This window comes from Dipodomys ordii, unplaced genomic scaffold (assembly GCF_000151885.1).
Source record: "Dipodomys ordii isolate 6190 unplaced genomic scaffold, Dord_2.0 Scaffold11, whole genome shotgun sequence".
NCBI classification, from domain to species: domain Eukaryota; kingdom Metazoa; phylum Chordata; class Mammalia; order Rodentia; family Heteromyidae; genus Dipodomys; species Dipodomys ordii.
This window is the reverse complement of record NW_012267227.1, coordinates 12,435,516-12,448,309: the sequence shown is the minus strand read 5'-3', so window position 1 is coordinate 12,448,309 and position 12,794 is coordinate 12,435,516. Positions and strand designations below refer to the sequence as shown.

Below are 12,794 nucleotides of genomic sequence, written 5' to 3'. Positions count from 1 at the left end.
ACTCAAGTCCTGAGTTCAAGCCCTAGGATGGCCACAGAAAAAATTTTTTTGAGATAGACTATGTCATTGAGAATAAAAGAGAATACAGATATGTTATATATTAGGACACTTTTTTAGTCAGTTGTGGGGCTTGAACTCTGGGTCTGGGCACTGTCTCTGAGCTCTTGAGCTCAAGGCTAGAGCTCTACCACTTGAGCCACAGCGCCACTTCCAGTTTTCTGGTGGTTTATTGGAGATAAGAGTCTCACAGACTTTTCTGTCCGGACTGAGATCCTCAGATCTCAGACTCCTGAGGGGCTAGGATTTTACAGGCGTGAGCCACCGGTGCCTGCCACTAATGACGCTCTCAGAAGATTGTAACACACAATTTCATTCTCTAGCAGATCTGAAACTGAGATTATAGATGGGGAGACCACACCCCTTTTAGTTTGCCTTTGGTCCTGCAGAGGTAGATAAAAAGAACACCCAATGTCCTGTATCTGGGGGTGCTTGCCTCTGCTCCAGCATTCATATTCCAGGTCACACAATCAAGCCTCCGTGAGAAAGTAATTTTGAGGATCTCTGTATGAATGCTGGCCAGGTAGCCAGCTAACTTTGAGGTTGGCAGACTGGATTCATGGACAAAAATAAAGGGGGAGGGGGACACAGAGGAGGGGCGGGATCATCATCTGCTGAGATGCTGGACAGGAGGTTGAGAATGAAAATGATCCAGGCTCCCACCATCATTTCCTCCCTGGCTGTACATTTGATGAAGACAGCACTTTTCTCTGCAGCCCCACATTTGGAAACCCTCAAGCTACAAGTGCTCTCGTGATAAAGACAGAATCACATTTTTGGTGCCAGTTGCAATTAAAAAAAAATCACTTACTAAATAGCACAACTTCTCACACGGGATGGGGCAGTAAGCCATTTGTTCCGCAGGTTGAACTTTAATCCTCACATCTGAGAGGCCACCAGCAGGTGGCAGCTTTCCTGGGATTTCATTGTAGTATTCGTGATCGCCTCTCTCCTCGGCCTGGCCTTCGATATGCGCCTCTTCACTGGAAGGAGGGGGTGGGGGGAAGAATCCCAAAAGGTTGGGTGGGAATTCAAATGGTGCATTAAAAATCTCTGCACTGCCGTTCTAAGTTGATCGTGGGGCCTGAGTGATGCCAAACATCTGGGTGGAAATGTCTACAGGGCTGTGTTGTTCAGATGGCTACAGACAATGGAAGAGGAGCGACGGGTGATGTGTCTGTATCTCCTGCAGTGACCAACAAGAGCAACAAATAACGAGCTCTCTACATGGGAGACATTTTTGACTGAGGATCATAAACAATGCAAAAGTCTTTCTTGCATATCCAACACGGTTCAATTGTTCCGCTGTGGAAACATGAGAAAATTTAGATACTGTTCTTAGGGTAGATATGCCTCTGTGTTACTAGACTAAAATGACTAATGTGTGTGTGTGTGTGTGTGTATGTGAGAGAGAGAGGGGGAGAGAGAGAGAGAGAGAGAGAAGGAGGGAGGGAGGGAAAATGGGAGGGAGGGACGGAGGGAGGGAGATAACACTGCTTGCACAAATCTGGCATCTATGGGATTCATAAAGAAATATTAGAACTATCTGTGTCAAGTGGGTAGATTTATATAAACGTGCAATTGTTTTTTTTTTTTAAATGAAACAGGATTTAAAAAAAATAAACAAAAGTACTTTTCTTCCCAATTGGAATTAGTAAATGCCTTGTCTAAAAGCAATAATCAAGTCATTTTATTTATTTGTCTATATGTATTTTATTGTTTTGTGCCAGGCTGGGGCTTGAACTCGTGGCTTAGGGACTTTCCCTTAGCTTTTTTTTTTTTTTTGGTCAGACTTGGGCCTTGAACTCTGGGCTTGAGCACTGTCCCTTAGTTCCCTTTTGCTCAAAGCTAGCCCTCTATCACTTGAGCCACAGCGTCACTTCTTTTTATGTGATTAATTGGAGGTAAGAGTCTCACAGACTTCCCTGCCTGTATTGGCTTCAAACTGTGATCCTCAGATCTCAGCCCCCTGAGTAGCTAGGGTTACAGATATGTGAGACACTGGCACCCTGCCATCCCGGAGCTTTTTTTTTTTTTTTGCTCAAGGCTGGTGCTCTACTTTCAGCTTTTTGGTGGTAAGTTGGAGATAAGACTCATGTAGACTTTTCCTACCTGGGCTGGCCTCCAACTAGGATCCTCAGATCTCAGTCTCCTGAGCAGCTAGGATTACAGGTGTGAGCCACCAGCGCCCAGCTAATAACTCCCTTTTTTTTTTGTTACCAAAGATCATCTCATAAAAGTAGATCTCCAAACCCACTGTTTGCTGATATACAAAATATCAACACAAAAATTTAGGGAAAACACACTCCTTGTAAAAGGAGAAGCATTTACAGTGTGAGCCAGTGACAACCTTGCTCTCTACACCGGGTGGAGTCTGAGGGGCTAAGAGGGTTGAGCTTCCCTGGTGAACTTTCCGGGTCTTGGAGAGAATAACCAGCTCCCTGGGCGTGGAGTTCCTTGTGTAGCCACACAAGATCTGGAGCTGGACCGGAAACCAGCAGACACACTGGCATTTGCTCACATTTGCTTTTTACTGTTTTGCTCCTGGCTCTTAGTTTTGCTTTTGTTTTCTTTTTACCAATATGCAAGAGATCTGGGGTGAAAAGCAAAGCTGGGAAATGTCTTGGTGCCTACCATATTCCAACTGCTTAGCCTATAGCTGTATGTAACAGGAGAGAAATGGGCCCCATGCCTTCTCCCTTTGGGTGTCTTCTTCAGTCTTTGTTATAAAACAAGAAGAAAGCTGGGCGCCAGTGGCTCACACCAGCCACCGTGGAAGTGGCGATGTGGCTCAAGTGGTAGAGCACTGACCGTGAGCTGAAGAGCTCAGGGACAGCACCCAGGCCCAGAGTTCAAGCACCACGATGTGAGAGAGAGAGAGAGAAGTCATATAATTATAGAACTCACAACTGACCTTTCACAAGAAGTATTCAGAGAAGGATTTTTCAAGTACTGTTTAAACCGGAGCTCAAAGGCCTGTCCTATAGTACTTATGACATCTTGCGCCATTCCACTGCGACACTTCAATATGTGACATGCTGTAAGGAGACATATAAAAATTAATACTGTAGGGGCTGGGAAGGTGGCTCAGTGGTAGAGCGCTCGCCTTGTATGCATGAGGCCCTGGGTTCAATTCCTTAGCACCACATAAGCAGAAAAAAGCTGGAAATGGCGCTGTGGCTCAAGTGGTAGAGGGCTAGCCTTGAGCTAAAGAACTGAGGGACAGCGCCCAGGCCCAGAGTTCAGGCCCATGACCAACCCCGCCCCCCCAAAAAAATTAATATTGCAGTACATTTTCAGTAAAAGGTGATATAAATTAATAATATATCTAGAACAGGAATTGGCATGTGGATAAAAAGAAACAAGTTTATAAGATCTCTTCAAAGCTGGGCACTGGTGGCTCATGCCTGTAATCTTAGCTACACAGGAGGCAGAGATCTGAGGATCGTGGTTCAGAGCCAGCCCAGGCAGGAAAGTCTGTGAGTTACTTATCTCCAAGTAACTACTAGAAAACCAGAAATGGCACTGTGACTCAAAGTGGCAGAATACTAGCTTTGAGTGAAAAATCTCAGAGAGCACTCAGACCCTAAATTCAAACCACACAATTGATAAAAACAAAGAAAAAAAGAAAAAGGTACCTAACTCTCTATGAAAGAAATAATACTGGACAACAGGCCAACCTTTCTGGGTATAGCTACGTCTCTACACTGTCAGGAAACGTTTCCATTCTAACAGTTCTATTCTCACATACAAGCAAGAAATGGTCTTTGGTTTTTTTTTTTAGGTGGGTCACAGCCTGAACTCATATACACACATGTGACTTCCCAGTATCTTAAAACCCTGGCCAAGAATTGCCCAATTTTCAGCAACGGGAAAAGAGAAAAACACAAATATGTTTAAAAAAAAAAAAAGCCCCATGCCTTCCTGGAATTCACACTGAACTTATTGCTCATGGCTGGTACTCTACCACTTGAGCCACACTTCCAGCCTGGCCTTTTTCTGTATAATAGAAGAAAAAGAGAGTCCTGCAGACTTTTGGGCCCAGGTAGCTTCAAAACTTGGTCCTTAAAATTCAAGCTCCTGAATAAGCTAGTAGTAAGGCATGAGCCACCGGTGCCCAGCTAAAAACTTCTGGTGATGTTCTAACTTTTTCCAAGAAGGTTAAGCCTTTCTCTCCATGTTTGGAACCAGATGCAGATCTGGATTCTTTTCATTCCTCCCTTGAATGAAGCCAGATGGACACACAGCTCTACCCCTGTGTATCAGGTACCGTAGTAAAATATAAAAGAATTCTATCTTTTTCATTTCCAATAGGTTTCCTAATCACATAGAAAGGATGAGAGCTACTCTTAGAAGATAGCAGGCCCTTCTTCATGGATTGTGTTTGTTAAGAACTAGGCAAATCTAGAAAACTAGAAATTTACACAAGTTTCATTTCTCAAGTTTCCCACCAGATGGTGCTATGGGACCAAAAAAAGTCAGCCTGAATTAACCAATGTCATAGGGACAATGGTGCATACACTTCGCAATCATAAACATAAATATACATCAGTCTGTTCGTTTAAATTAGCCTTCTGGTGTTTTCCTATATCCTGGCAGTCCAAGTAAACTAGGCCCTCTTTAGACATTCTTTCAGAGAAAACCCTAAAACCTTCCTGGACTGTAATAGATTTGGAGTAAGAGGTAAAGAGAATATAGGTTCCTTCATTTATTGCAACTACAGGAGAAGGCCGTATTTATCACCAAGTAAACGCAAACTCTTCTCATTGGAACTTGCCTTTTGTATAGAAAAGGTCTTCTATGAAATAAAAAAAAAATTCACTGACGAGTTCTTGCCAAGAAAGGCAAACGTGACAAGCATCTCGATCCAAACGCACTCGTGCAAAAAGTAAATGCACTCGTGCAAAATGTACATGGGAAACATGGGAACGTTCCAGAAGACTAACCAAAAGCCCAGTCCTCTCTGCTTCTTGCTCCCCACTTCCTGTCAGCCTCCTCAGCCCAACCATCTGGCTCCTGTCTTTACTAGCCCACCAAAACGTGTGCCTTCCATAGCACCCCGTGGCCTGATCATTGTACTGGAACCCATTTTCCTGCTCTTCATTCCCCTCGAGTCCTTTTCAGTGTGTGACCATCTCTGACATCTCCAGGAGAAAGTGGCTCTTCGCCTTTTTTGGGTGATTCTGACCTCCTGGTGTCCTCCCTTCTACTGCTGGGCCACGTCTCCTTTGATTACTTGTGCTCCTGAAACTCTTAGCTCTGTTCTCTCTGGATTCTTAGGGCTGAGAAGATGTGGATTTCCAAACTTTCCCCTAGAGATATTGGTTCTTGATTTCTCTCTCCCTCTCTCCCCTCCTCTGCCCCTCTACTTGTCCCCTTCCTTGCCCATCTTCTTCTCCCTGTGTCCAGTCCCTCAAGATCTAGTTCTTAGAAGAACTTGTCTACCACTTTCTCCTGGGTGAATTAAATTCCCTGTGGTAATTTTATAACTTTATTCTCTCCTTTTTCTTCTATTCTTATTGAATGATTTCAAACTCCTTTCTTTCTTTCCTTTCCTTTCCTTTCTTTCCTTTCTTTCTTTCGTCAGTCATGGGGCTTGAACTTGGTGTAGGCACTGTCCCTCAGCTCTTCCGCTCAAGGTGAGCACTCTATCACTTGAGCCACCATACCACTTCCAGTTTTCTGGTGGTTTATTGGAGATAAGAGTCTCACAGACTTTCCTGCCCCAACTGGCTTTGAACCATGATCCTCAGATCTCAGCCTCCTGAGTAGCTAGGATTACAGGCGTGAGCCACCAGCGCCCGGCCTCATTTATTTTCTTAAATGAAATATTCTTTGTAGGAATTCTAAATTTAAAAAAACACTAGGAAGAGATTTTTTTAATGATACAAAAATCTTACTGAGGACAACCATTGGAAACAATTTGTTGTGTATTTCTCCTATATTTATTCTATGGGTGTCTACTCTTGTACCTTGAGTCATACTACACACATTTGCATCCTATATTTTCCCCATGTCATCACTTATTAATCTAAAATAGTCTAAATTGCTGCATAGAAAAACATGCTATGGCTCACTTGATTTTCTATTTATTTATTGTTCCAGTCCTGGGGCTTGATCTCAGGGTCCGGATGCTGACTCTGTGCTTTTTTGCTCAAGGCTAGCGCTCTATCACTTGAGCCACAGCTCCATTTCTGGCTTCCTGCTGGTTCACTGAGATAAGAGTTTCACAGACTTTCCTGCCCAGGCTGGCTATGAACTGCAATACTCCTGAGTAGCTAGCACCTGGCTAAATCTACATACTTATCAATAGTATCCAATAGTATCTTCCAATCTAAACCACATTTTACAATTTTCAATGTTAGAAATGTAGTATCTAATGATACGTTCTGCATCTCTCATTGCTAGTGAGGCTAAATTTTTTTTCCAAATGTTTCTTAGTGGCTTGTAATATTCTTCTATAAAGTTCTGCTCAGGATGTAGAATTGATTCATCTATTTATTGATTTATTTATTGATTGGTGACCTTATGAGGACCTCTTTCCTTTTTCCTTTCTTCCTCCCCACCCCCTGTTTTTTTTGTCGTTCGTGGGGCTTGAACTCAGGGCCTGGGCACTGTCTCAGATCTTTTTTTTTTGGGTCCGTTCGTGGGGCCTGAACTCTGGGCCTGGGCACTGTCCCTTAGCTCTTCAGCTCAAGGCTAGCGCTCTACCACTTGAGCCACAGCTCCACTTCCTTGCTTATTACTATTTAAAGTTGGTATCTCATAGCTTTAAGAGAATCTAGGAGTTGTTTCCATACCTCTTTGATTAACTGGATCTTTAGCTACGTAGGCAACATAGTCTGTAGTATCCTATAAAAAAAAGGAAAAACAACTGTATTTCAGATGGATTATACCATTGAAAGCTATGATCACATTTGAGACGTGACGCTGAAACAAGAACTTACATATGAATCTTTCTGCTTCAAGAGAAAAGGATAACATTGCAGGGGGAGCTTAATATGCGTTATATAGTTAAGCAATTGTGAGGCCCAGATGCTCTTCCTCTTGAGAGGAGACTAGGAAGGTTAAAGTTTTAGAGGCCTCCAGGTGCTGGTGGCTCATGCCTGTAATCCTAGTTACTCAGGAGGCTGAGATCTGAGGATCAAGGTTCAAAGCCAGCCCGGGCAGGAAAGTCCATGAGACTTTCATCTCCTTAATTGGAGACACAAATAAAAAAATAAATAAATAACACAAATGGAGCTATGGGACAACACTCAAGTCCTGAGTTCAAGCCCTAGGATGGCCACAGAAAAAATTTTTTTGAGATAGACTATGTCATTGAGAATAAAAGAGAATACAGATATGTTATATATTAGGACACTTTTTTAGTCAGTTGTGGGGCTTGAACTCTGGGTCTGGGCACTGTCTCTGAGCTCTTGAGCTCAAGGCTAGAGCTCTACCACTTGAGCCACAGCGCCACTTCCAGTTTTCTGGTGGTTTATTGGAGATAAGAGTCTCACAGACTTTTCTGTCCGGACTGAGATCCTCAGATCTCAGACTCCTGAGGGGCTAGGATTTTACAGGCGTGAGCCACCGGTGCCTGCCACTAATGACGCTCTCAGAAGATTGTAACACACAATTTCATTCTCTAGCAGATCTGAAACTGAGATTATAGATGGGGAGACCACACCCCTTTTAGTTTGCCTTTGGTCCTGCAGAGGTAGATAAAAAGAACACCCAATGTCCTGTATCTGGGGGTGCTTGCCTCTGCTCCAGCATTCATATTCCAGGTCACACAATCAAGCCTCCGTGAGAAAGTAATTTTGAGGATCTCTGTATGAATGCTGGCCAGGTAGCCAGCTAACTTTGAGGTTGGCAGACTGGATTCATGGACAAAAATAAAGGGGGAGGGGGACACAGAGGAGGGGCGGGATCATCATCTGCTGAGATGCTGGACAGGAGGTTGAGAATGAAAATGATCCAGGCTCCCACCATCATTTCCTCCCTGGCTGTACATTTGATGAAGACAGCACTTTTCTCTGCAGCCCCACATTTGGAAACCCTCAAGCTACAAGTGCTCTCGTGATAAAGACAGAATCACATTTTTGGTGCCAGTTGCAATTAAAAAAAAATCACTTACTAAATAGCACAACTTCTCACACGGGATGGGGCAGTAAGCCATTTGTTCCGCAGGTTGAACTTTAATCCTCACATCTGAGAGGCCACCAGCAGGTGGCAGCTTTCCTGGGATTTCATTGTAGTATTCGTGATCGCCTCTCTCCTCGGCCTGGCCTTCGATATGCGCCTCTTCACTGGAAGGAGGGGGTGGGGGGAAGAATCCCAAAAGGTTGGGTGGGAATTCAAATGGTGCATTAAAAATCTCTGCACTGCCGTTCTAAGTTGATCGTGGGGCCTGAGTGATGCCAAACATCTGGGTGGAAATGTCTACAGGGCTGTGTTGTTCAGATGGCTACAGACAATGGAAGAGGAGCGACGGGTGATGTGTCTGTATCTCCTGCAGTGACCAACAAGAGCAACAAATAACGAGCTCTCTACATGGGAGACATTTTTGACTGAGGATCATAAACAATGCAAAAGTCTTTCTTGCATATCCAACACGGTTCAATTGTTCCGCTGTGGAAACATGAGAAAATTTAGATACTGTTCTTAGGGTAGATATGCCTCTGTGTTACTAGACTAAAATGACTAATGTGTGTGTGTGTGTGTGTGTATGTGAGAGAGAGAGGGGGAGAGAGAGAGAGAGAGAGAGAAGGAGGGAGGGAGGGAAAATGGGAGGGAGGGACGGAGGGAGGGAGATAACACTGCTTGCACAAATCTGGCATCTATGGGATTCATAAAGAAATATTAGAACTATCTGTGTCAAGTGGGTAGATTTATATAAACGTGCAATTGTTTTTTTTTTTTAAATGAAACAGGATTTAAAAAAAATAAACAAAAGTACTTTTCTTCCCAATTGGAATTAGTAAATGCCTTGTCTAAAAGCAATAATCAAGTCATTTTATTTATTTGTCTATATGTATTTTATTGTTTTGTGCCAGGCTGGGGCTTGAACTCGTGGCTTAGGGACTTTCCCTTAGCTTTTTTTTTTTTTTTGGTCAGACTTGGGCCTTGAACTCTGGGCTTGAGCACTGTCCCTTAGTTCCCTTTTGCTCAAAGCTAGCCCTCTATCACTTGAGCCACAGCGTCACTTCTTTTTATGTGATTAATTGGAGGTAAGAGTCTCACAGACTTCCCTGCCTGTATTGGCTTCAAACTGTGATCCTCAGATCTCAGCCCCCTGAGTAGCTAGGGTTACAGATATGTGAGACACTGGCACCCTGCCATCCCGGAGCTTTTTTTTTTTTTTTGCTCAAGGCTGGTGCTCTACTTTCAGCTTTTTGGTGGTAAGTTGGAGATAAGACTCATGTAGACTTTTCCTACCTGGGCTGGCCTCCAACTAGGATCCTCAGATCTCAGTCTCCTGAGCAGCTAGGATTACAGGTGTGAGCCACCAGCGCCCAGCTAATAACTCCCTTTTTTTTTTGTTACCAAAGATCATCTCATAAAAGTAGATCTCCAAACCCACTGTTTGCTGATATACAAAATATCAACACAAAAATTTAGGGAAAACACACTCCTTGTAAAAGGAGAAGCATTTACAGTGTGAGCCAGTGACAACCTTGCTCTCTACACCGGGTGGAGTCTGAGGGGCTAAGAGGGTTGAGCTTCCCTGGTGAACTTTCCGGGTCTTGGAGAGAATAACCAGCTCCCTGGGCGTGGAGTTCCTTGTGTAGCCACACAAGATCTGGAGCTGGACCGGAAACCAGCAGACACACTGGCATTTGCTCACATTTGCTTTTTACTGTTTTGCTCCTGGCTCTTAGTTTTGCTTTTGTTTTCTTTTTACCAATATGCAAGAGATCTGGGGTGAAAAGCAAAGCTGGGAAATGTCTTGGTGCCTACCATATTCCAACTGCTTAGCCTATAGCTGTATGTAACAGGAGAGAAATGGGCCCCATGCCTTCTCCCTTTGGGTGTCTTCTTCAGTCTTTGTTATAAAACAAGAAGAAAGCTGGGCGCCAGTGGCTCACACCAGCCACCGTGGAAGTGGCGATGTGGCTCAAGTGGTAGAGCACTGACCGTGAGCTGAAGAGCTCAGGGACAGCACCCAGGCCCAGAGTTCAAGCACCACGATGTGAGAGAGAGAGAGAGAAGTCATATAATTATAGAACTCACAACTGACCTTTCACAAGAAGTATTCAGAGAAGGATTTTTCAAGTACTGTTTAAACCGGAGCTCAAAGGCCTGTCCTATAGTACTTATGACATCTTGCGCCATTCCACTGCGACACTTCAATATGTGACATGCTGTAAGGAGACATATAAAAATTAATACTGTAGGGGCTGGGAAGGTGGCTCAGTGGTAGAGCGCTCGCCTTGTATGCATGAGGCCCTGGGTTCAATTCCTTAGCACCACATAAGCAGAAAAAAGCTGGAAATGGCGCTGTGGCTCAAGTGGTAGAGGGCTAGCCTTGAGCTAAAGAACTGAGGGACAGCGCCCAGGCCCAGAGTTCAGGCCCATGACCAACCCCGCCCCCCCAAAAAAATTAATATTGCAGTACATTTTCAGTAAAAGGTGATATAAATTAATAATATATCTAGAACAGGAATTGGCATGTGGATAAAAAGAAACAAGTTTATAAGATCTCTTCAAAGCTGGGCACTGGTGGCTCATGCCTGTAATCTTAGCTACACAGGAGGCAGAGATCTGAGGATCGTGGTTCAGAGCCAGCCCAGGCAGGAAAGTCTGTGAGTTACTTATCTCCAAGTAACTACTAGAAAACCAGAAATGGCACTGTGACTCAAAGTGGCAGAATACTAGCTTTGAGTGAAAAATCTCAGAGAGCACTCAGACCCTAAATTCAAACCACACAATTGATAAAAACAAAGAAAAAAAGAAAAAGGTACCTAACTCTCTATGAAAGAAATAATACTGGACAACAGGCCAACCTTTCTGGGTATAGCTACGTCTCTACACTGTCAGGAAACGTTTCCATTCTAACAGTTCTATTCTCACATACAAGCAAGAAATGGTCTTTGGTTTTTTTTTTTAGGTGGGTCACAGCCTGAACTCATATACACACATGTGACTTCCCAGTATCTTAAAACCCTGGCCAAGAATTGCCCAATTTTCAGCAACGGGAAAAGAGAAAAACACAAATATGTTTAAAAAAAAAAAAAGCCCCATGCCTTCCTGGAATTCACACTGAACTTATTGCTCATGGCTGGTACTCTACCACTTGAGCCACACTTCCAGCCTGGCCTTTTTCTGTATAATAGAAGAAAAAGAGAGTCCTGCAGACTTTTGGGCCCAGGTAGCTTCAAAACTTGGTCCTTAAAATTCAAGCTCCTGAATAAGCTAGTAGTAAGGCATGAGCCACCGGTGCCCAGCTAAAAACTTCTGGTGATGTTCTAACTTTTTCCAAGAAGGTTAAGCCTTTCTCTCCATGTTTGGAACCAGATGCAGATCTGGATTCTTTTCATTCCTCCCTTGAATGAAGCCAGATGGACACACAGCTCTACCCCTGTGTATCAGGTACCGTAGTAAAATATAAAAGAATTCTATCTTTTTCATTTCCAATAGGTTTCCTAATCACATAGAAAGGATGAGAGCTACTCTTAGAAGATAGCAGGCCCTTCTTCATGGATTGTGTTTGTTAAGAACTAGGCAAATCTAGAAAACTAGAAATTTACACAAGTTTCATTTCTCAAGTTTCCCACCAGATGGTGCTATGGGACCAAAAAAAGTCAGCCTGAATTAACCAATGTCATAGGGACAATGGTGCATACACTTCGCAATCATAAACATAAATATACATCAGTCTGTTCGTTTAAATTAGCCTTCTGGTGTTTTCCTATATCCTGGCAGTCCAAGTAAACTAGGCCCTCTTTAGACATTCTTTCAGAGAAAACCCTAAAACCTTCCTGGACTGTAATAGATTTGGAGTAAGAGGTAAAGAGAATATAGGTTCCTTCATTTATTGCAACTACAGGAGAAGGCCGTATTTATCACCAAGTAAACGCAAACTCTTCTCATTGGAACTTGCCTTTTGTATAGAAAAGGTCTTCTATGAAATAAAAAAAAAATTCACTGACGAGTTCTTGCCAAGAAAGGCAAACGTGACAAGCATCTCGATCCAAACGCACTCGTGCAAAAAGTAAATGCACTCGTGCAAAATGTACATGGGAAACATGGGAACGTTCCAGAAGACTAACCAAAAGCCCAGTCCTCTCTGCTTCTTGCTCCCCACTTCCTGTCAGCCTCCTCAGCCCAACCATCTGGCTCCTGTCTTTACTAGCCCACCAAAACGTGTGCCTTCCATAGCACCCCGTGGCCTGATCATTGTACTGGAACCCATTTTCCTGCTCTTCATTCCCCTCGAGTCCTTTTCAGTGTGTGACCATCTCTGACATCTCCAGGAGAAAGTGGCTCTTCGCCTTTTTTGGGTGATTCTGACCTCCTGGTGTCCTCCCTTCTACTGCTGGGCCACGTCTCCTTTGATTACTTGTGCTCCTGAAACTCTTAGCTCTGTTCTCTCTGGATTCTTAGGGCTGAGAAGATGTGGATTTCCAAACTTTCCCCTAGAGATATTGGTTCTTGATTTCTCTCTCCCTCTCTCCCCTCCTCTGCCCCTCTACTTGTCCCCTTCCTTGCCCATCTTCTTCTCCCTGTGTCCAGTCCCTCAAGATCTAGTT

The 12,794-nt window shown here is 43.7% G+C and overlaps 1 protein-coding gene across 1 annotated transcript in view; it reads right to left on the bottom strand.

The window, feature by feature from the left end:
* The window catches only part of Shc4 (SHC (Src homology 2 domain containing) family, member 4), an 88,545-nt gene that overhangs the window by 8,310 nt on the left and 67,441 nt on the right, over positions 1-12,794 (bottom strand). Inside the window, exons 11-12 of the mRNA XM_013009964.1 lie at positions 10,283-10,406; positions 8,180-8,351 (exon numbers count right to left, since the gene is read on the bottom strand). Coding sequence (XP_012865418.1) covers positions 8,180-8,351; positions 10,283-10,406 — 296 coding nt within the window. The remainder of the gene's footprint in view (positions 1-8,179; positions 8,352-10,282; positions 10,407-12,794) is intronic.